The sequence below is a fragment of the Micromys minutus genome (assembly GCF_963924665.1).
Source record: "Micromys minutus genome assembly, chromosome: 27".
Classification (NCBI taxonomy): domain Eukaryota; kingdom Metazoa; phylum Chordata; class Mammalia; order Rodentia; family Muridae; genus Micromys; species Micromys minutus.
The window spans coordinates 34,457,008-34,481,419 of NC_137962.1; the positions used below are offsets into that span (position 1 = coordinate 34,457,008).

At 54.4% G+C, this 24,412-nt stretch overlaps 1 protein-coding gene across 3 annotated transcripts in view; it reads right to left on the reverse strand.

Annotated features, from left to right (window-relative positions):
* PRR5 (proline rich 5) overlaps nucleotides 1–23,794 on the reverse strand; it is a 38,365-nt gene extending 14,571 nt beyond the window's left edge. The window contains exons 1-3 of one of the 3 annotated variants that reach the window (XM_080938868.1): nucleotides 23,766–23,794; nucleotides 6,631–6,750; nucleotides 223–303 (exon numbers count right to left, since the gene is read on the reverse strand). In XM_080938868.1, the coding sequence (XP_080794994.1) occupies nucleotides 223–303; nucleotides 6,631–6,740 (191 nt within the window). In that variant the 5' untranslated portion in view covers nucleotides 6,741–6,750; nucleotides 23,766–23,794. Of the gene's footprint in view, nucleotides 1–222; nucleotides 304–6,630; nucleotides 6,899–23,765 lie in introns of those variants that run through there. The other 2 variants (XM_080938869.1, XM_080938867.1) reach the window with 2 other exon arrangements.
* Between the last annotated feature and the right edge of the window lie 618 nt (nucleotides 23,795–24,412).

Sequence of the window (24,412 nt, forward strand, 5' to 3'; positions counted from 1 at the left end):
TCGTGGCTCGACTATTTCCGGAATGGCAGTGGGTCATTAAGCAGGTGGGCCCTTCCTCTCTGACAGAATAAATATCCTCCGTAAGGCATCGGGTGGCAGGGAATGCGGACATTACCTCAAGCCGATGTCCAAGGCGTCCCTGGGAGGGTGGGCTGTGGGCCCTCCCTCCTCCACCCCCAGTGGCACAGATGGGTTTCCCAGACAGGACTGGTTTACACTCACCGGACACCCTCGTTGAGGACGAAGAGCTCCTGGTCGGGCAGCCCCTTGCGCTGGAAGACAGCGATCACGCCGTTATGGATACTGTGGGAAGAAAGATGAGTGTTCACCCAGAGGCACCAGACCTCTTAACTTCCCTCCAGGCCTGTCTCCTCCCAACTATCCAGTCCCATCCAGTCCCACTCAGCCCCCTCCTGAAATCATGGGCGGTGTCCCACCCTGCTACAACTCCAGGTCTGGGCTCCTGACACAAAGTCTGGCTCACAGGAACCAGCCAGGCATCCTGTAGGCCTTGGAGTCCAACCTGGGCAGAACTTCCCTTCCTTCCTGCATGCTCTTAATCCTCCCACCTTGGGCCAGATACTGGGCGCCTTCTGCGTCTCTTCTCTCTTTTCCTCCACTCCCCAATGCTTCTAGTCCCATGGCAGAGCCCCCATGAGCCACTGGGGTCCCAGCCCCCACAGCCTCTTCCCTGGGGCAAAGGAACGCTAAAACAGTGAGGCTGACCCTGTCCAGGCTCTGCTGATTAAAACTCTCTGAAGCAGGAAGCTGCAAACACTTTTCTCTAAAGGGCCAGAGGGTCAGCTGTTAAGAGGTCTGAGGACTACTCACCTGCAGCTATCTGCTTCAATGCCGTGAAGTTAGAAATGTGGGACTGTATACCAATAAAACTTTATTATTCATATATCAGGTGATAGATTGGGTTTGGCCCATGGGAGCTGCATAAAGTTCAAGCCCTGCATGAACTGCAGAGAGCCCCTGAGCTGAGGCCCACGGTACTCAAGCCTCCTTGTGCTTATCCGGATATTCAGGGGAAGCTGCTGTCAGCCCCAGGACATTTGCACATGCCTTTCTTTCTGCCTATCTCCTGCTCCTCTGTTTACTCGGTCCCTTCTTCCAGGTCACAACTCCACTCAGCGCTTACAGCTTACATCAACTCAGGACATGCTTAGTCAATGTGATCACTGGACTCGCCTTTCTCCACTGCTAGGTTAAGCTTGGCCGCCCGCCCTGGTGAAAACCAGACCACTGTTTGTCCTTCCCTTGAACCTGGCTCACAGTGATACCTAAGAACTTTCCTACTATGCCAGGAAGGCTTCACCCATAGAAACAGATCGGGGGTGTAGGGTGATAAGCATGCCCTGGGGAGCCCAGGACACCATCAGAGCAGACGGCGGAGGTCCAGGATTGCCAAAAGTAGGAGCAGCCCTGGTTTCCAAGGTTCAGTTTGTCCTTCCTCTTCCATTATACCTTCTGGAGAGACACCCTGACTCTGCCTAGATAAGGTCTTCCCTGGCTCCCTGTGGCCCAGAGTACATTAGTACTGGTGCCCTGGAACCCCTCCTACCCAAGGCTGGACTCATCGGGTTGTCAATGGTGTGAATCACACTGGCTATGAAGGTGGCTACTTAAGTCCTCTCCCTTCCTTCATTACCCTAGGCTACCATAGCCAACTCAACAGCCCTGAAGCCACCCCGCCACACTGCCCCAGTCAGCTGACCATCTCCTAGGCTAGTGCATGTTAGGCCCCTCCCACCCACCCCTTGAGCCGTGCACTTACCCCAGCCTGTTGAACAGGCCTGGGTTTATGTCCTCCTCTAGCTTCCAGGCCTTGTTCCCTTGAGCTGAATAAACACAGTGCCCACCTCCTAGGGGTAATTCAGGGACAGATACTCCAGATACTTGGGCTACACCCAACCCATGGACCACCCATGTGGTCCCTCGGTGTTTTAAAGGCCAACATGTGGTGGCAACAGTCAGACCTCAACTACAGAAGAAGACACTAAGGCCTAGAGAGACCAAGGGACATATCTTCTATTCAGCAGGACCAGAACTGAAATGAGGCACTAGCCTATAGTCCTCTTGTCCCATCTTTGGGCATAGACCCTGTTCCTTTTGACTCTTCCTTGCTCTGTGAGGATCCGTCTTTCTGAAGACAAAAACAACAACCAAAAAACCCAACCAACCAACCAACCAACCAAAAAGCCCAAACAAACCCCACAAGAAACAAAACATCAAAACTTGTCAGCTACTTGGAAAGAGGGAGGAGAGGGGGAGAGAGAGAGAGGACTGACTCCATGTGATTTGTCATCCATAAACTAAGAAGTGAAACCTTGCCTTTTTCAGCCACCGCCTCCCGGCCAGTGTGACAAGCCCAGTCAGGACATCTGCAGATGGTCCCCAGAAAACCACAGGAAGTGGCAGGACTTCCGGGTGAGGCCAGGGGAGGGTATCCTCAGGTGTAAAACCCCATCCCTCTCCAGCCTCTAGCATCTACCAGAAAACAAGGCTCTCTGTTCAAGCAGGCCAGGTCCTGGCCCTGGAGCGTGTGTGACCTCAATGGGTGGGCACAGGGAGAAACTGAAGCTTGGCCCCACAAGCAGCTCAGCCTGAGACAGACTGCCACCAGAGGAGGGGTTGCCTAGTCTTGAGAGGAAGGGCAGGTCTGAAGGCCAGTTTTGGTTCCACTGAGGATGAACAATTTCTCTAAGAGTCTGAGATTCCTGTAGGGAAGGGTGGGAACACCATCTTTCCCAGATTCCGAACCTGCTCTGGAGTCCCCTAGAGACATCCAAGGGGATGGAGATAATATGTTTCTTATTTGCTGGGGGCCTTCCTTAATGTCTCTCAAAGCTACATGACAGGAGGCCATGCCTGCACCTCAGACCTGGTTCTCAGTGCCTAGGGAGGAAGGTTGGTCCTTGAGACCAAGTAGGGAAGAAGAGGGACCAGGGGTGAGTATCTGCTAAAACCACTTAGTCTAACAAAAGCCAAATCTGCTATGACATCTATCATTCAGCCAAACTGGGCAAGAGCACCTTGCAACTAGCTCTTAGGGTGGCTCTGGGTGCTGTTCTACCTCGTCTGGTTTCTAGAAGCACCTGAGTCCCTTGGCTCTAAGTTCTTCCTTGTCTTTAAGGACAGCAAGACAGGATGCTAGGTGTCAGCTCCTTCTCTGACTTGTCCCACCCTTCACAGATTCTGTGACCACACAAAGCCACCTAAACAGGCTGGGCCATCACCTTGGCTCAGCAGCTGTAATATAACCACAGCTGCAAAGTCTCCTAGCCACATGAAAGCCCACATCCACGGGCCAAGAACTGGGGCAGTAACATTTTGGGGGTCACTGTTCTGCTCACTCCAAAGGAGCCGAATGCACGAAGTGCCCACCTCCTGGGGGCCTTTCAGGGATGGGCACTCAGGACACCTGGTCCACACCCAACCCACGGACCACCCACTGTCTGGTCTCTTCAGTATAGTAAAAACCAGCATGTGGTGGGGACCCCAATTACAGAAGAAGACACTAAGGCTTAGAAAGGCCCAGGGTCACATTTTCTACTCAGCAGGACCAGAATGGAAAAAAGGCACTGACCTACAGCCCTCCTGCCCCCAGCCTTGAGGACACACAGGCTAGAACCTGCTCCTTTTGAGTCTCCCTAGCTCTCTGAGCTTTCCACAGTCAAACAAACAAAAACAACAAACAAACAAAAAATCAAAACCAAACCAAAACGATAAAAACCTGTCAGATACTTGGAGCAAGAGAGGATAGAGAGAGGCCCAATCTCAGACCAGGCCCTAGGGTGGAATAAGACAAGGTTGAGTGGGGGCTGGTAGCCTGGAAGCTTTGGCTCAGGCCTGGGTGGGATTTAGGGTGTAGGTGATTTCTGCATCTCTCTGAACCCCCATTTTCCCATGTGTATAACACATACGCTAAACCCCACCTCAGGTTCCAGAGGGCCCTGCTGCTGCCACTTGTTCCCGCTTGAGTTAGAGCCATCAGCCCCGGAAATACAGCTCTAATCACCAATGCTTGCTTCCCTGTTCCCCAGCAGGGACAGGAACTCAGAGGTAGCCCTGGGCACTGGGCTCCCTGGCAGGCCTGGTTCAGATCCCAGACCCTGCTGTCAGGGGACATCCTGGTCACATTCTTCCTCTCATGTCCTCATTCTCTTCATGGATATGGAGAAGGATAGCCCACTTGGGGGGAGGAGGAGGACAGGGGTCCTACACTTTGGGGTATACTTTCCCCTGCTCCTGCCTGCCCAGGGCCTCCACCTGCAATGGGGACAGAGATGAGGCACTGACTGTGTGAAGGCTCAGAAGGCTAGGATTCCCTGCCACGAGTTCCCCTAGCACTTTAGGTCTATTGTGAATACTGGCTAGTTTCTGAGAGTTTTTCTGGAGCCACTAGGGGTGAGGGGCTGGGGGACAGCAGGGCATCTCCCAGGCAGGAGGGAGCTGTTAAGCCAGGTATTCTGCCCTCCAGCTCTGAGAAAGCAGCAGCAGGTGTTCTGGAAACAGCTCCCAACTCTATGTGGTTGTAGGGGACAGGCCAGCAGCGCCATGGCTCTTTCAGAGAGCTTCCCATGTTCCCGCACACCTAGCAGGCATGGAGGGCGAGGCATTGGGCCAAGTGGTCAGCAGTCTAGTGTTCCCCATTCGACTTCCTCTGAGTGCTAAGCCACCAGCAATTATCTCTCCCTCTGACAGCCCCTCATTTACTTTCCGACTTGGGTCTCTCGCTCTGAGCAGGCTGTTTGCTCTTAAACTAAGACCTTCAGCCTGGTCAAGCCAACATGGAGAAAAAATGAATGAACACTAGATGAATGAATGAATGAATGTGTGCGTGGACTGTCTTAGGACAGAGCAATAGCTGTGCACTGAATTGGAGGGCTGTACCCAGTGTCACTGCGGTGGGTTGGACAGTCCCTCTTGTGAAGGAAATCGGACTCCTTAACGCTGTAATGGTCTTGAGATGAAGAATGAGGTCCGTAGCTTAAGGGCGAGCCAGAATATAGGCGGCTGGCTGATACCGCTGTCCTGACCCTGCTTAGGGTTGACGTCCTGAAGCCCTTGCAGGCACTGGCAAGGGAACAGAAAGAGAGGCAGGAGCTGGGGCTGGGAGGGGACTCTGGGCCTACTATCTCCAGATCCTTTACTTATCCGTGCGCCTGCCTGAGAGGGTCCCAGGACTCAAGCCACGCCCTGCTGTACAGTGTGGGTGCTGGCTGCTTTGGGTGACCACGAAACTCTCTCTAGGATAGGAGATACAATCTCCCTTGTTGGCTAGGATGGTGAGGACCCTGAACAGTCAGGACCAGAGCACAGAACACAGCCCGAGCCTGCATCCTCCGACCCAAAGACTGGAGAGAGGGGAGCAGTTCAAATACTGTGGGAGCCAACATCAGGATTTGATAGGCCACTAAAGGGAAAACCTGAGAACTTAGATGATCTCTTCTTGCAAGCCCCTCCCCTCAGCTCTGGCAGAGTAAATCTCCATGGAGCCATCTAAGCCCTGTGAGCCAGAGACCCCAAGATGGGGTGAAAGGGTCCCCACAAAACTGCTTCTAGTAACTTCCTAGACACTACTCCTACAGCTGTTCTCTGAATGCGTCTAGACTTGAGTTCTGAGTTGCTGCTATTGATAAAGAAGCTGAGGACAGAGATGGCAAGCAAACTCCTTAAGGCCACACAGCAGAGAAGTGGAGTTGAAATCTGAGCCAAAAGTCAGCATGGCTCCACTAAATCCTAGCCAGGGACCAGGAAGGGGATGAAGAGAGTGGTTCTGGGGCACAAGGAGTCTTCCTCCTCTCACAGTTGTGCTCCCAGCCCATTGAGAGGAGACCTGTGTAGGTCCAGGATAGAGGGAAACTGAGGCAGATAGTCTCAGTTCTCAAGCAGGCTGCAGCTTACTGGAAGATGGAAGTTAGGGTCCAGGCTGGCACCCGAGTGTGCCCGGGGTTGCTCTCGAACTAGATGAACAGAAGATATGTGTCCAAGAGACAACCGCGTTCCTAGTGGCACACCAAAGAGGGTGAAGCACCTGGCAGGATTTTATGGCCAGGTGGAGGGGTGGAGTGGAGAGCCTGCCTCACACTCCCTCGGTCCATATTTTACTTTGGGTGGAAATACTTTTTTTTTTTTTTTTTTTTTTTGAAGAGCCAAGAGGAGACCCATCGGGGAACTCGGCTAAAAGAACTGTGACTGGTTGAGAGTACCGCTGGGGGAGGGGCTTCCCACGCCCGGCTGGTCCTGGATGGGCCTCCGGAAGGGTCCGGTAAGGAATGTCTGGCAGCTGGCGCACCCCCGCAGACAGCTGGGAGGCCCGGGGTCCAACTCGGGGAAAGCCACCGCCCACCCCGCGCCCAGGGCCCGACACGCATACAGGAAGTGCAGCGGCGCCCCGCCGGGGGCCCACGAGGTTCAAGTGCGCCCCTCCGAAGTGGGGGCTCAGAGGCCTCCTGCTCCCGGCCGGCCGCTCGCCCTCCCTCCGGGGAGCGATCGTGGGCTCGAGCCGCCGACACGTTGCACTCACTTCCCTCCCCGCGCGCGGCCCGGCGGCGGGGCGAGCTGCGCGCAAAGTGGCGCGGTGCGGTCTCCGGCCACGCCGCTCCGGGCAGCGCGCCTTACCTGTTCCAGGTGGCGTTGGCGCAGGCCCGGCGCTGCTGCGTGCCCCGCTCGTCCGCACCCGCCGCGCCCGGCTCCCTCTTGCCCAGGTCACTGAGGCTGGGCGAACTCATGAACTTCAACCTGCGGAGAGTCCTCATGCTCACCCCGGCCCACGCGCGCCCCGCGTCCCCTACGACGAAAGTCGGCCGCTAGCAGCAAGCCCGGCGACCCCGTGGGGTACCGCCCCGGTCCTGCGCCCCTTCCCGGGGCCGCACACCCAGCTCCGGGCCCTGTGAACCATTGCTCGCAGCGGCGCAGCGTGGAGCGCTCGGAGCGCAAAAAAGCAGGCCGAGGGCGGGGCCTCCCATCTGGGCGGGGCCACGGGGGCGTGGTCTCCCGTTGGGAGGGCGGGGCCGGCGTCTTGGAGACCTCAGCGGCCAAAGGGCCATCTCGAGGGGGTTGGGGTGGGGTTGCTCTCAGCCACCTCCCTTCTTCCTTTCGGAAGCCACCACACGAGAGCCACTGGGCAGGTCAAACCCAACTATCCACCCGGCATCCAAAATTGTGGTCATACACACACACACACACACCCTATAGGCTCCCATTAATGTCTCCTGAACTCACGCCCTCTCTGTAGTTACTCATCTCAGGAGATAAGGTTGTGCCCACAGAGATCCATCCAGACCCCTTCACGTGGACACTGGCTCCTCCCACTGCGGATCAAAGCTTTCAGCCGGGTGCCTCAGCTATCAGCCCCACCCCACCTGAGTCTAGCATGAACCCAGCTGTCCTAGAGCCTTTTTCTCTGAGGGGGGAGGGGCCAAGGACTAGGGTCCTCTCAGGCAGATAGGTACCTTGGATTATTGACTGGCCAGAGAGAGAGAGTTGAAGGAACAGAGGGCGGTGACACCCCCTGAATCTTTCTAAATGGCAGAAGTCAGAGTGTCTCCTCAGTCCTTGTGACTTAGGTGCAAGGCAAAAATGATCCAGGGACATATGACAGCTCTAGGGGCATTGAGACAAATTTGAGTTCTACCTATTGGGCACGTTGTGGATCACCCAGGACAAAATAATCTTTCCAGGGTTCTGCCACCGGAACATGGCAAGCTGGACCAAGGCTCATGACCACACAGTGCCCCAACCCCTGACACACAGTTCCCTTCAACCAGGATCTGGGAGTCCCTCGGTTTTGCCTGCCACTTCCAAGCACAGCCCCAGGTGACTTGCAGGAGAATAGAATCATAGTTCAACTACAGCCATCAGCATTTCCTAAGTGGCCAATGTATCCTGGACACCCCCACATGCCTGTCTTAGGAGGCAGTAATTAAACAGACAACTCCTTGTTCACAAGAACTCTCACAGAGCTGAAGGCCACTCAACCTACTCTGAAATGGCAGCCAGGAGAAGGGTTGGGCTCCCCCTGTCTCCTTCAGTCAATGGCTCCAGTGAGGACTTGACTCGGGGGGCCAACAGCAGATGAATTCACCAGTCTCCAAGCAAGGGCGGAGGTGACAACAGCAGGCGGCAGCTTTCTGAACCATGCCAAGGAACCCAGGTCTGGGAGGAGGAGGCATTCAGGTGGGGGCATAGAGATTGCTTACATAGGTGTACAGGGCTTAACCAACTATGGAGTGCTGGCCATACTGGCTAGGAGCTCTGTTCAAGGGAGCAGGAGGAAGCCAGCTTGGACGCTTTCCAGTCATGGTGACACACACAGGACTATGTCCCAGCTGGACACAGATTTCCTATCTTAATGTAAAAAAAAAAAAAAAAAAAAAAAAAAAAACCTAGATGAAAATCCAGTGATTTACTGACCCACCAGCCTATACTGGTGTGCAGTGGTGGTCTGGCTGGGGGTGTCTGTGGGGAGCTGTCACTGCTCCGTAGCACTAGCCTTGAAACTCTTGGGTGGGTGCTCTCAGCCCCTGGAGCAGTGGTAGGTAGCCTTGGGTGAGTCACTTCTCAAGGGCTTCTGTTTCCTGTGTGGAAAATGAAGGCCACAAATGTCCCTATCTCCCCAGGACACACAGTCCAGGTCCTGGAGATTTTCATCCTGTATCAGACATGTCCAGGCCCTGCCTACGAGCTCTCTGTGCGTCAGGATCGGTATGAATACCGGCAACAGAAAATCGCAACCCTAGCCCCCGGGGGCTGGAGGGATGGATGGCTTTGTACTGCTCTTGCAGAGGACACAAGTTTGGTTCACAAACTTCCTGCAACTCCAGCTCTGGGAAGCTAGCACACTCTTCTGGCGTTTTAGGGCACTGCATGCCAGTACACAAGCCCACACTCAGATACACACATCCATTCACATAATCAAAATTTCAAGTATTAAAAAAAGAGGTTGATACATGTGCCAGACCCTCCTTTTGACTCTACCCACCCTGCCTCCATCCTCGGTCCTTAGCACTCTAGCCTGGACTACAGACCGTTTCTGACCACACCGAGTGATTCCCCCCCCATTGCCCTCACAAATAATAGCTGAAACTGACCATGACACACACCGCCCCCCTGAGGTCCCACTGTGCTGAAGAGCAAGCCCGAGCCCCCCAATCCTTGAGATACCTTCAAAACCTGCATGCCTCCCTGCTTTCCAGAACACCCTTCAGTGGAGATCAACGTTAAAGGGTCAACTCCCACTTCTCCGATTGCTCCTGCCCTTGTTTAGACTCAATATGGTATTTCCTATCAGAATATGGTATTGACTATCAGAGCCAGGAGCCGGAACTTGTTCCTACTTACATTCCCTACGCTGAGCTCGCAGTAGCTACTCCGTAGGAATAATGGCTAGATGTATCTGTCTCATGTTTCAGGTCACATTGGTGAAACCAAGATGCATAGATATGAAGCCACCATTTCTCCACCACTGGTGTCACTGCAGCAAAACCCTGGGCCCCTCAGAGAGGCCTGACCTTGTATCCAGCACAGTTGGGCAGGACAAGGGGCAGGACTGACTCCTGGCTGCCTGTCTGGCAGGAGTGGCCGGATGGACACAGGGAGGCGGTCTGAGCAACCAGAGGAAAGGAGAGGCTGGTAGGTGAGAGGAGACCGCAGTGAGCAGGAGCAGGAAGGAAGGAATGAACTGCACAGGGCTAGAAGCAGGAAAAATAAAATGCAGAACAGGGCATGTGGTTGTGGGACTTTAAAGACGTCTCTGGAGCTAACTGTAGGGGTGCTTGTCTGTAATCTCAGTTGTTGGAAGGTTGAGACAGGAGAATTGCCTTGAGTCTGCAGCTAGCCTGGGCCCCACAGTGAATTATAGACTCTTAGGAGACAATGTCTCAAAGAAAGGAAAAGGAAAAAAGAAAGACATCTCCAGAGAGTGAAGAAACGAGCCGTCCCCACCCCAGCACAGACGAACACAGGCTACACCCACAGCCCAACGCAGAAGTGCGCCGGAGATGCGGGGGTGCAGTGCCGACGGTGTTGGGGCTGGTGGTAGGCAGCGCAGGCGCTGCTGGGTGTTGAGTGTGGTAGGCGAAGGGCAGAGCTCTCTGGGCTCAGAAATCCACGGCAGAGTATGGGAGGAAACCAGGCTGTTACAGCAAGGCAACTGAGGAGTTGGGGGTGGGGCGAGCCTAAGTGTTCCCGTGGCCTTAAGTGTCTGAAGATCCCAACCAACCAAACACAATAGCCATTGTTTGGCAGAATTCCTAGACATCTCTTGGTACAGTTATGGCCCTCTGTAAGCAGGTGCAGGGGCTTCATGTGCCCCACTAGGTCCTCCAGGCACTGATGGCGACCTCTGGGTTTGGTGCCTGGATTGAACAGTTGAGAATCACCTGTGTCTAAGGTGGCTGGTTAAGGACATGGGAGACAAGAGGGCTCATTCATGCATCCCCCAAGCTGCCAGTTCTCATCTGTCAGAACCACAGTCTCCTCCCACAGCACCCAGGTCTCATCCAACTTCCCACCTAGCCAGCTAAGGACTTGAGACAGGATACTGGCCACCAAGGGAGAGTCAAAGAGCATCAGGGCTGTCCTTGGAGTGAGCCCTAAGCGAGCAGCCCGGGAAGGAGGTCCACCTGGTCTTGCTACTAGATCAGCTGACCCAAAGGGACTCAGTGAATACATCTGGAAGATGGACAGCATCTCAGAATTTGAGGGTCAATAAAGATTGAAGCCCTTGGTGGCATGCACATACACTCCCCCACAGTCCTCTCTGACTCATGGGGTATGAACCAGGTGGTTCATTTTCCGGGCATTTTGCTCTCAGCCCCTAGTTTCTAGTCTAGGACGAGATCACAATGTAGCTTCACCCTCTCTTTTCTCATGTCAATCAAAGGGGACAGAGAGCTTATTTGAAGGAGCTGATTGAAGAAGGAAGGAATTCTTGCCCGGGTTGGGAAGGAGAAGAAACAGGGCAGAGAGGCAGAACTTCAATACACACCCCCATCTGGGGCTCCCAAGGCTGTAGTGCTCCCAAAGCTGTGGTGCTCCCAAGGCTGTGGTAGCCCCTAGAGGTGAGGGAGTCTCCTGTTACAACAGAGAAATGGGGGGCTCAGAGAGGCTGTGGCACATGCTAAAAATCAGGGGAAGTGGCAGGGCTGAAGCTGGAGAGAAGCAGTTCCAGCTCAGTCACTGTCACCTACCACCCACAATGCACCCTCCCTAGGCTCTCCTTCCAAGGGTCATCCTCTCCAGAAGGAGTAATTTTGATCCCTGTTGGCAAGGCCTGGCAGTTCCCCAAAGCTGATTGGCACCATGTCTCTAGTAGCCTGTTGGCATGTGGGCTCCTTCCCCTGATGTCCCAGATACCCAGGAAAGGGCCAATAGATAGCTAAGGCATGTGGCTCTGTCTTTCTGGCCTGTGCCCTTGTGCCATGCCTCATCCCTTCCTTGGTGTGCAGAGGAGGGTGAAATAGGACAATCACAAGGTCATGGGGTCACACCCGGAGCTTGGCAACTGCTCCTGTTATAGAGGACAGTGGGAGGGACACTGAGGCTGGGCTGCAGAAGTCGGGTGAGCCTGTCACCATAGGGCAAGGACTAGGACCTTGGAGGACTCTTCTCCCTACACTCCAAAGCCAGCTGACCAATCCGCACTGAGGGCAGGACATGTGTCCATCAGTGTAAAAAGCAGCACACTATACCGTCTGCCGCCTCACTTCGAGCCACCTCCCCTTGGGTCTTCCTGACACAGGACAACTCCACCTGGTAATCCTGGTCCCCACGTTAAACACCTCCCCTCCTACGCTTCTGGCTGCTGTGGGATTCTGACCAGCAGTGATCCCTTGTCTCCAACACCCTCACCTCATCCACGTGGCCCCAGGAGACTCTTCCTCCAAAAGTTTCCCATCTGTGAAGGTCTTGGACATCAGTTTCCAAAGGTTCTTGGGGACAGTTTTAGAACTCGGGTACTGATCTGTCACTCGGTGTCAGGAGACAGCGAGGTTCCCTTTGGAGCTGAATCTTGGTGTGGCAGAGTTGGTACTTTGAATCCCTTAAGGAGATCCAGCCCTGCCAAAGGCATTGCGACCTCAGCTCCTGTTTCACGTGGGTACCTATGGTGCTTGTCCCCACTCTGTGGATAAAGGCCCACCCACCCGCAACAGTGACCTTGCCTTCCTTCCTGCTCCGTACTCTCCTCGGGGGCACCTTCTTGCCAGTAGCTAGCTTTTCCTTAGAAGCATTCTTGGAAAGAATAAATGATTTAAGAATCAGCTCCTGCTGGTGTGACCCAAGAGGAGCCCAGACAGAGTGCACAGGCGTGGTAGGAAATCTGAATGGAGAGAGTTCATTTCCTTTCCTGTTGCCTATACCTGCCAGGTAGGAAAAGCTGTTTCCTGTCAGGGATCCAGATCCAACGTGGGCGATAGGAACAAGGAGAACCAACCCTTGGCCTGTATCTCTTACTTCCTGGTTGAAGCCTAAAGAGCCAGCCAGGGCTTTCTGGAGAAGGGTGCTGCTTTTGAGGGTGGTATTCCCCCAAGCTTCCCTAATATCAGGTAGTAAGACTAGACTTGTACACCCAATAAATTATCTGAGGAAAACTCTTCCAATTAAATATCTTTGAGCTGAGGGTGGGAGGGTGGGGTCATGTCACATGGTAGAGAGGGGCAGGGACAAACCCCAGCAGTCAAAACTTGGCTCCTTCAAAATTTCCATTAAGGAGAGACTCCCTGGAGGGTGACATCCCCAGTGGACCTAGGCACCAAGATCAGGAAAAGCAGCAACATTTACCAGGTACCTGCTATACCCAGCCCAGGCCACTGAGGCCCAAATCTTGAGGTCACAACAGGGTCACAGGCTGGTGAGAGGCAGGACCAGCTCTGACTCTGGAGTTCCTGTTGCCTGTTGGGTCTCCGAGTTCTCTAATACCAGGTAACAAGACTGGAATCCATCTGAGGACAGCTGGGCCTAACCACTGGCTCTATATTGCCCCCCCCCCAGAGCTTTTACAGGACCCAGCAACTTCTATAGGCTCAACTCCTCCCTGCCACTGGCTTTTATCCCTGGTCCTCTCCAAATGGGCCCTTGCTTTGCCTGCCTAATCCCCAGATCAGGCCCCATGCCTTCTGTGAAAACTCTGAGAAAACTCCAAAGTCCAAAGTCCCATCCTGGACTCTAGGCAGGCAGGGCCCAGCCTCCATTCTTTGAGTCCCGCTTTCTCCCTTGAGCCCTCCAGGTCCTCGTCTCTATCCTCCTGGGCCCCCAGAATCCTCCCTGCTTCCCATCTAGCCCTTTCCAGTCTCCGCCCTGCAAAACAACTTAATCACATGCATAATTAGGCAGTCCTGGTCAAGGTGCAGCCTGGTGATCTCTTTTGGGCTCCACCTCTCGATGGCTATGTTTTTGGTTTGGTTCGGTTTTAATGTCGGGGAGATATCCTTGCGACCGGCACCGGAAAGCTACTTTTGATAAAAAGCACACTGCACAGGCTCTCCCTAGTCTGACAAGGCCACTAAAGCCAGACTGAAGCCACAGCATGCCTCGATTCATTTTGTCTGTCTCCTTCATTCTGGGTCACCTGCTTACCTCTGTGGGTAGACACGTCAGTCACCCAAGGGTTGTCTGTCTAAAAGCTGTACCTGTTCCCATAGCATCTTGCTTCAAGGCTAAAAGCACGAATAACAATGGAGGCATGTAGTCAAAGGTTACAATGTCCTGTTCCAGACCCCGGAAGGCTCCAGAGGTCTCCAATCACTGTCCTAAGCCTGCAGTCACCTTGGATTCCAACAACACTGAGACACAAAAATCTTTATGACAAGGGACAGAAACACCCCCTCCCCAAGCAATGTCGAACTACAGGGATTCAAGGGACAGGGCACCTCGCCCCCCCACCACAAGGAGGGTCTCTTCTAGAGTGGCCAGGCTACATGCTAAACCGGGAGTGTCTTATGGGATGGTCTTACTGGATGGAATCAGATCACTCCTCACGCAGTGGGAATAACTTAGGATCACCCTGCAGAACAGAACCTAGACAGGGATCACCCAGGTTACACCTTGACCAGGACTGCTTAATTAGGTACGTTTTAATCATTTTGCAGGGGAGCTAGAGAGATGGCTCAGTAGTTAAGAGCTCCCAATGCTCTTGTGGAAGACAGTTCAGTACCCAGCACCCTGATGGTGTGGGGAATGAGTCATAACTGCCTGTAACTCTAGGGGATCTGAACCCCTCTATTGGCCTCTGTGAGCAGCTGCAAACACACGCTCTTGCACATATGAATAAAAGGAAGATAAATCTTCTAAAAATGAGACATGGTCTCACAGTGTAGCCCAGGCTAGGCTGGAACTCACTATGTAGCCCTGGCTAGAAGGCTTCAAACTTAGTGCTTCTCTTGCCTCAAGTGGTATCGCTTTCATGGGCCACAGGGCCTAGCATTTTTAACCGTATGATTCCATGCCCAGTGTGGAAAAGCTGAGCTAAGGATCAGTTCCTTCTACTCTCATCTAGGCCATGTTTTCTGTTGTCCCCAGGCCAGCTGGGCCTCCTTGGAGAGTCCTGGGATTTGGAGGAGAGAAGGACCCAGCCTGGGGTCAATGTGGGTAAGCCTTGGCTCATCATAGTTCTTCCTAACTTAAACACTGTATTACCTTGGTTTACTTATCCTGTGTATGCACACACTCATGTGCCTTGGCAACACATGTAAAAGTCCAAGCCCAGCTTGTGGGGGTCCGTTCTCTCTCTCTCCCATGTGGGTTCCGGGAATCGAACCTAGACCACCACCCTGACCCACAGAATCACTTTCTTGACCCTGCTCCTTTAGTGTCTATGGAATGGGGAGTCACGGTTTTGAGAACTGCATTGCTGTGTGCTTTTGACACCATCATTGCAGCACCTGCCCACCTCTGTCACCTCTGGTTCCAGCTTGTCCAAATGTCAGGCTCCTTTCTGGCAGAAGCCCTCTGACTCTTTGGCCTAATTCGGCCCTGTTCATCCCTCCTCCCCCTTGGCTTTGTTAGGATCTTGGGCTGGCTGCCCTGGGGCCGGGGCTCCTGGATGCTTAGATGGGTCTGGATGCTGAGTGGGTTACAAATGCCCAGGGTCCACTCTGCCCCCTGTAAGGCACGGCTTCCTCATGCTACGTCCCATCTCCCCTGGTCTCTACTGTCACATGATTCATCTTTGTCCTCTTGGCCACTGATCACATGGCTTTCTCTCCCCTCCACTGCCTCCACGGGATGTGTTTTGCTCCTTGTCCCCAGACATCTTGGCCAGCACCACCTTTCCTGCTCTTCTGAGAAAATATTGCAGGGAACGTTTCTACGCTCAGCCCTACAGTGCTCCCTCTGAGGGTGGAGACCCCCAAGTACTTCCTGTGAGGGTGGAGCCCCTAAAAGGTCCACTCCGAGGGTAAAGCCCCACACAGCTCAGGGTGGTGTCTCTAGGGTGCTCACTCTGAGGTTGGCGCCCCATGGTGCACATTGCTGCACAGGCTTTATTTTCCCCACTCGGAGATACATCTCCACGAGGCACACTCACTTGGGTATACCTGCCATTACTGCCAGATGGATACTGCCATTATATATAATACTGCCATTACTGGGGGAACTCGGTAGGGCCACTCCCCCAGGAGAGGAGTCAGGCTCCAGCTTAGGAGGCAGGTTCTAAGGGCAGTGGCATTCAGCAGGTCCCCAGTACTGCACCCACAGGCCTCCAAAAGTCAAGGGCCGGGTAATTCCGAGGCCCAGAGCTGCCTACTGAAGAAAAGCACAACTCGCCTGGGCCGGATGGGGCTGCTCAGTAGCCGTGGCAAGGTGATCATCATCTTGCTGCCTCGCAGCCTCTGTCCTGACCCCACTTATCAGAGTGTGTTTGTGGCTGGGGGATGGGGGGGGCAGGGCAGGCGATTACACACCTTGCACTAGGCTGCCACCTTCTGGCCAGTTGCCTGCTAAAGTCATTCCATTTGACTGCTGGGGAGCAGCAGCCAGCTCAGTGTTCCTGGAGTTTGCCTCACAGGCTCTATGGGTAAATCAGGCCCTCGCCTCCCCGGAGCTGCAAAGACCGCGAGAGCATCTCATATCTACCGTGTGTGTGTTCTGCAAAGCACAGGGCTCCTGGGAGCCTGACTGGAGAGGAGCTGGCTCTCAGCTCTGCAACTCTCAAATACTAGACACCTAGAAGTGACAGGCACAAGTCCCTTATGTGAATGCTGGGAGGAGTGCCCAGTTCTGTGGATGTTGCTCTAGGAATTCACCAGCAGGGACACCTTGGCAAGCTATTTAGGCTCCGTCAGACTATCAACAAACCTCCCTTATCAGATTGCCTGGTGGTTAGCTTCCTCCTTCAGACTGTATGCCCAGCTCCTCCTGTCAGGCTGTGTCTGGTGAACCAAACCTAACAGGCTGGCTTGCTGGCCTCTGCCATCAGACTGTGGTCAGCCGGAGTCTCAGCATCAGGCTGTGTCCCCGAATGACCTTGTGGCCACTGAAATCGAGGTTTGTCACGGGACTTTTAATACATACAAAGTCACTCTAAGGAACACTAGAATGCTTCTCAAAAGCAGAAGATAAAAGAGAAAGGAGCCTCTAGAGAAAGCTTTAGCCCCACCAGGGCATTCCGTATCATCCTTTTCCACGCCCAGCTGTACATATGTGTCAGCCACTATTAGCTGTGTGACAGCCCCAGCCTTCCCATTCTCTGCCTGCTCCTTAGAATGAACACACTAGGCCTGCTCACTGGACTTGAGGCAAGGGGTCTCCTGCCCTGGGCTCCACCTGTCTCCCAGGACCAGATGCCTTTATTTCCATCACCCCCTCCTCCCATCTTCCACCGCCTTTGAAAGACAGGCAAACAGAGGCTATTTGCTGAGATCTGCACAGACAGACAGGAGTTCATTCTGCTTCACGGTGCCTTCACAGGGCATCTGCCATCCGCACTCCCTGTCTTCACCCAACAGACACTCGAGGACACCCCTGATGTACTTCTACACACACGAGCTGTCACACAGAGTCCTGAGCAGGCACGGAAGTGCTGTAGCAAGCACTCTTCAGGGCCAGGAACAGGACTCCAAGGTTGACATGGGTAGGCACTTGGACACATGGCTAGGAGTGTGTGTGTGTGTGTGTGTGTGTGTGTGGGTGGGTGCGTGCGCACAGGCAGTCAGGAAGGCCCCACAGGGCTGTACAACTTCCCACAGGAGCTTAATGACACAGCGCCCTTCTGGAGGAGGAGCAGGAAGAAGCTGCTGCAGCAGGGGCAGGCCTATGAGAGGCAGGAATGGGGCTAGCAGACACCAAAGGCAGCCAGAGGCATGATGGCCTGGCTTGGTTTGGCAGCTCACAGGGTCCCCCACTTGTGGCTGGTGTGGCCAGCTGCCTGTCTCATCCCCAGATGTTGTGGCAGTAGCTCCAGGGACCACAGATTTTCCCCAGGGATCTTGACAACCTCAGAGACATTTTCATCCGGCCCAGCAAGTTCTGTCCTCAAGCCTCTGGTCTACCGCCTGGCAAGCCTACTTCAGGCTGTGCCAGGGTCTTTCTCGAAAATGGAGCCTTTCTAAATGCCCATTGAGGCCCATCTGGCCTCAGGGGTATGAGGACCTGAAGGAATTATGAGCATCAGAGAGGTGGAGCAACCTACCCAAGGTCACACAGCACAGTGCACACACACATGACTCAAGTTAGACTGCCGGCCAGGGCAGACAGACTGTTTTATGAATGGATAAGCAAAAGACTAGGCAGCCTGGGCGCTCTCGCACCCTGCATAGCAGAAGGAAGGCACCATCTGCCGCTGTTTTTGTTGTTGCTGATTCAAACGTAAAGTCCCAATACTGTCACGTTAGGTTGGACCTAGGAATTAGTCCTTATCTGTGTCAGACTTCTCAGAAACAGACTCGGGGTCAGACAAATGGCAAATCTCCTCTGACCACGAGCTCCTGAGCTCCTTAGACCATCCTAACTCCACTCAGAATCAGTGTCCCCATGATAAAGAGGCAGAAAACCTACCTTTCTCAGGAGCCAGAGGCCACAGGAGGGAAGGGGTACCCGCAGCCTGTCTGCCTATGACCTTGGCCGAGGCCTGCACAGTCCATGTTGGTTCAGCATTCACTGTGATGGGTGCCCTGGTTGTGGGACTACCCAATGGCTTACATATTATCAGAAACCCACGTGGCCACAGGACAGCAAGCAGGTGGGCTGGGCAGAGGGCTCACGGGCTGTGACTCAGCGGAACTCGGTGAGGCTGCCGCCAGCTTCGGTGGGAGCTGCCCGTGGCAGCCTGCGCAGGGAAGCCCCAGATGCCTGGTTCCTGATAAATATTTTATCATGCTTACGGAGCAGGTCCCAGGCAGATCCCCATTCCCTGGAGCCTAAAGTACACCCCTTCCTGTCCAGGCCTGAAGTGGTAGGAACAGCTGGTGTCAGGAGGTGTAACTGGACATCTGACCCAAGATGTCTTCAGGGCAGCTCAGCAAACAACCCTATACCCCACTCAACCCTGCAGATGTTAGGTTTGGCCACGCCCCTCACATGAAGTCCCTTTCTTCACTCTACCTAGAATGCCAGGCAGACTCAGCCCTGCCATCTTGCTGGCTCAGCGCCAGCCACCTCCTTCAGGAAGCCTTCCTGGATGTCCCTTCCTGTCATGTCATCCTGGGGAAGCCTATTTTGAAGGCTGGCTCTACAATGGAGTTAAGGTTGCCCAGTGATGGGGACAAGATGAGGCTGTATGTATGCAGTGTGGCCTTGTGCATATGGAGGCTCACACTAGCTGGGAAACTGCATCAAGTCAGGTGGTCACAGGTAAGACCCAGCCCCTTCTTGCAGGGACAACCACGTTTAGAAAGGCTACAGTCAGAATAACTCAGGGTGACAGCAGCCACAACCAGGGCCTTTATGGTCCCATCTAAGGCTCACTCCTTCCGAGGCCTCTGAGATACGGTGTTCTGTATCTCATTTGGCAGAACCTGGGATACACAGGGGAACCCTCCACAGGAGTGTGTGACATACAGAGCGGGCATGATAGGGGGTGTTGCCTGGCTGAGAACTCAGGCATGGTAGGAGCTGGGAGCTGGGCATTTTGTCTAAAGACAGAGAAGAGGCTGGTGAGGACCCCGTACGGAAAAGCAGGACACACACTCAGGTGTCGCCTGGTGACCTGTGTGGGCTGGGCACTGTTGTAGACAACAGTCCACTCCAGGATCTATTGGGAAAGAAAAAAAAAAAAAAAAAAGCCACGCCATGCAGTGGCAGCACAGGCCTTTAGTCCCAGCACTCGGGAGGCAGAGGCGGGTGGATCTCTGAGTTAAAGGATAGCCTGGTCTACAGAGAGAGAGAGCTTCAGGATAGCCACAGCTGCACAGAGAAACTTTATCTGGAAAAAGAGACAGACAGACAGATAGAGGAGAAAAAGAAAGGAAGGAAGGAAGGAAGAAAGGAAGAAACCAGAAGATGGGTATGGTGGTGCTCACCCATAATTCTAGCCCATGAGAGTCTGAGGCAGGAGGATTGCTGAGACACTGAGATCAGCTTGGGTTATATAGTGAGTTCTAGGCCAGCCTGGGTCACAGAGTAAGACATGGTTCTGAAAACAAAACCCAAACTCTCACAATAATGGCTTTAGTCTGAGGGTGTAGGCAAAGCGAGGCTGGGGTCTCCTCCCAGGCCTTGTGTAGCAGGGGTAGGCTGGTGTCACGGGTGATAAGGGACTGGCCCACCGAAGGGTCCTTGAACACATTCTATTTACCCTCCTTGTTGGCATCTCTCTGTCTCAGGCCTGGCTAAAGAGAGGCAGGATGGGTACAAATGTGAATGATGCTGGCGGGAATCTCCCCTCTCTACAGGAGCCTCTCAGCCCCACCCATGCATCAGGACCAGAGCCATGCTCTATCTTCTGGTACAGTTAAGACTACACACCGAGGGCTCAAAGAGGGTGCCCTGGGTGGAACCAGGTCTAGAACTCCAATCTAGAGCCAAGGGGCTGTCTTCCAGGCTGAGAGCTTTCTTGTGTCATTCTCCTGGACTGTTGTCTAGTTGCTGGACCAAATGATTTTAAAATTTTATGACGGCCCCCAACCAGTCCAACAAGCAAACTCTGAGAACCTTCTAGAAAAAAAAATGCACAAAACTGAGGCTGGGATCCAGGGAGCCCAGGTGGAAGCCCCTGAGGGTAAGGCTTCTTTTCCTTATCTTCAACCGTACCAATATGACAAATGGCTGGCTACAGAGACCCGGGTCTGAGCCCTGACCCTTTTCCTTGCTGGTCCTGGGCCTCAGTTTACCTATCTGCTAACTAGGCAGGACCACAACAACCTCCTGAGCTGCTGGAAGAGTAGACAGAGGCCAGGGAAGCTCCCACAGGGCCCAGCATAGGGGAGATGATCAAGACATGGGGGTAGAGCCGCGTTCATTTAGGATGAGCCAAGATTTGGAGCAAAACCAAGTGGAGCAAGAAAGACCTCTGCATTCCTATCAGACCATCTTCTAATGAGGTGCCTCGCCCTGTCCCCTCCCCATATGTGCCAATACAGAAAAGTCAGGTAGGCTCAAGGCAGTAAGCCTCCCCCCTCCTGGGGTGGTTACAGATGGCAGAGAACAGCTAAAGGTTCCTTGCCCTCTACGTGAGTACCTAGTCCTTCCTCACCTGGATCCCTTCAGTCACCTCAGCACCGATGTCAAGGCCCACAATACTACCACTTGGGCCTTGGGGCCTAGATGGCTTCCCTAGAGTCTACAGTGCCACCAAGCCCATAGTACCGTATGAGGGCTTCAGTACAACAGAGTCACTCACCCCAGTCCTCTAGTGGAATCCAATACCTCACTAGTGGAGAACCCTCCTGGCTGGGGCTACCCTCTTATTCTCACAGTGACACATGAAGCATACGGTGGCCATTTTCATCATCTGATAGACAAAGCTGGAGGCAGCTAGAGGCTGGGAAATTTGCCAAGGCTGCTGGGCTAGTAAAGGTGCACAGCTGGGCCAGAGCCTCTGCTTGTCCAAAACCGTCTTTTCCCACCACCCTCGGGCTGCAGAGAGAGGCAGCTTCTGGTAGTAGGTGGCTCTGGATTTCCCTTTGTGCCCCCATCTGAAGGCAGAGGACAGCACTGGTACAAAGCTCCAGTTTAGGGTTCCCAAGGTTCCTAAAAACATGACTCCAAGGCCCTCGAGCCCATCTGTGCTGGCTGCAGTGGTGTGCACAGGCAACCTAGCACTCAAAGGCTGAGCCCAGGAGTTCAAGGCCAGCCTGGGAAACAAAATGAAACGTCTCTCCATCCTCCCTTCCTCCTCCTGGGACAAGGTCAGAGTCTCTTGCTTGGGCTGGTCTGAAACTCACTGTGGAGCTGGAGATGACCCTGGAGCTCCAATCATTCTGCCTCCCCATCCCCAGTGCTGAGATTACAGGTATGCGTCATCATGCCTAACTTACATAGTACAGAGGATCGAACCCAGGACCTTGTGAATGCCAGGCAAGCATTCCACTAACTGAGCTGCCGCCAGCTGAGACACTGTCCTTTAGAAAGAGAAGTCCTGCATCCAGATCCAGTTTTGAGACATAAAGAGGAATGTGGTTAAAGGAGAACATTGTTACATTGTCTTCAAGGAGCCACGGCCTCATTCTTGGCTTCCTATCTCCTGCCTCTGAAAGGGGAGTGACTGGTCCCTGTGGCCTCTTGGGCCTCCCTTGGCCCTGCTGTGTAACCCAGGGAACCACTGTTACCCTCATCTGGATCTCCAGCTTCATCCACTTGTCATGCCTGCCTGGCTCTCTCTGTGAGGTCTCAGTCACACCTCCAGTCCCTTCAGCACCTGCAGGCTTGGGGAAGGCCTTTGAGAACAGATTGATTTCCTGTCTCTCTGTGGGGGTCTCATGTGTGTTCTGTGAGGACAGGAGTGCACTGAATGTGGGTATCTGGAGGGGGCCTGGGTCTGACCTCCTGGACTGGATGGGGGGTTTTCTAGGCAGCTCTACTACCACCCCCTCCAGGCCCGTCCTTGCTCATAGAAGCTGGCATCACACGGAGTGCCCGCTCTTCCTCCCCAGGCATTTCCGCCCAGCCGGCCCAGGCCTTTCAAGCCATCCATTAGAAACAAAAGCCATTTGCCAAGCAGCCACTGCACAAACACTTTCCTTGCTGGTGAGAAAATACAACTGTCCCCATCACCCTCCATTAGCACAGTTTCCCCCAAAAACAAATGCCACCCACCCCGGGGGCTACTTCTGCTCCATTCTGTGCACACCACTAGATCCTCCCGGGGTACCCAGTGTGGGTAGAAATACCAACTCCTAGTTTTCAGCTCAGGCACCAAGGATCAGAGAAGCAGTGATTCCCTAAGAGCCACACACTCACTCAGCAGTGGGTCTCAGAGTTGGCTCAGGCTGACTTGGCTTCATAGCAACCTGTGACCTACAATTCAACAAAGAGCTCGGCAGGAGGGACCACTCAGGAGGTTATCACCTCTGGCAAGGGGACTCGGGTTCATAGAGAGCCCTGGCTGGCTCAGGGACACAACCTTGGGACCCTTCTTGAGGGTGAACCATTGTTAGCCAGCCTTCTCTCAGTGAGGCTCACACTTGAACATGCATCAGAACAGGACTGAGGGACTGCCAGTTAAGTGCAAACCCCTACAGCCCCAGAAGCATCCCAAGACAGCCCAGAAGCCTGCATCCTCAAAGAGGGCTGGGGTGCCCAGAGATCTGACCAGGGGAGCCCCTAAGATTCTCTAGAATGAGCCCTGACAGGAGTCAGAGGAAGATGGGGCCTCTCTGAATGCAGTCCAGGGAATCGGCCCAAGGCCTTCGGGATCCTGGACACAGGCAGGTGGAGCTACGCTCTCAGCCAAGCATATCCCCGGTCCCTCAACTTCTTGTTCATGTCACAGTCTCCACAGTCCCTCACAGCAGTACTCCCACCCATGCTTGACAGGGATATGGAGGCTCAGGGGACAGAATGGAGTTGGCCTCCTGGGGCCTGCAAGGCCAGGGACCCTCCCACAGCTCCGTGCTTTCTTCTCACCCTGGCTCTGGCAAGGGAAATCATGGAAAGCCTTAGGCTCTCGGCTGCTCATATGGGAAGGCATGTAGAAACCATGTGATGGTCACTGGCTCAGACCCTGGCCAGGCTCATCTGCCAGGTGTCCAGCCCTACCTGTCAATGGCCAGCTAGAGTGACAGTGCTGCTACCCTGGGGCCTCTGCCTGTGTGGGATCAGCCTGCTGCTCTTATCCAGCTCCTTACCAGGTGACTGGAGGTCCAGGCCAGAGGCCAGAGGGTGTGGGGGGACACAGCCTGAGCCAGGAACAGCTTGGGAACAAGGGCTCCCCCTCCCTCGATAATCTTTGTTTGCTCTATTAAGAGGGACGATGGAGAGGGAGAGGCAGACTTCGATAATGAGGAGGCATTGAGGAAGATCATGATGGAGGGAGGGTAATAGGATGGCCAGGCGGCTGGACCCCAGCGGGACCCACCCACAGAGATGGAGAGAAACTCCGACACCAAGAGAAGGGGGCGGGGCAGGGGCCGCTGAAGGACAAACAAGAAATATCCTGTGAGGCTGACTGAGACGTTCCTCTAGGGGCCGTTCCTGATCGAGGTCGCCCCCACCCCTACCCCACCTCCGGACGCTCGCTCGGCGGCACTCACGCGCACACGCACACATGCACTCGCGGCGCCGCCCGGGTTTCGCCTCCTGCGAAAACGTGTGCAGCCCCTCTCCCGAGCCCGGGACCCTCCCTGCCGTCCGCTTCGCCTCGAGAACCGATGGCCGCTCACCTCGGTCCCGGTGCAGCCGCCGCAGCCGCCTCCACCGCGCAAAGCCTGGACAGGCTGGGGGAGGAGGGACTGCGGAGGTCACGCCCACCAGAGACCCCGCCCATCAGAGACCCCGCCCGCGGAGCCCGCGCCCCTGCGAGACCCCGCCCAGCCCGCAGAGGCTCTGTCTCTAGCTAACAGAATTGGGACGCTCAAGGGGTTGCAGACACGCCCATCATCTTGGCAGCGCCGCGGCCCCTCCTTGTATACTACTGCGTGCATTGCGCAAGCTGTATGTCCCATCCTCCCTGTAGGAGGCTCCTAGCATCACCCTTGGGCCAGAACCCCCCAGAACACATCCCTTGGTGGCCCTCAAATGCCCACAGGAAGCTTCCAGGTGTGAGAAAAAAAAATCTGACAGACTCAGTCCTTGTCCTGAGTCTCGGGGACATATGCAAATATCCCGGCTAAGGTTCTGGAAGCTTGTAGCGACCTGGGCCACATCACAGCATCCCCTCGATTAGAAGAGAAACACTATCATGTCCCTCACCCCGGCCCCACACCTCTTCCCTCCTCCCTTCCCCCGCCCTCATCCCGGGACCCAGCTCAATTCCTGATGGGCCATGTTCTTGAGGCTATACCCAATTCTCCACATGTCTAATACCCAA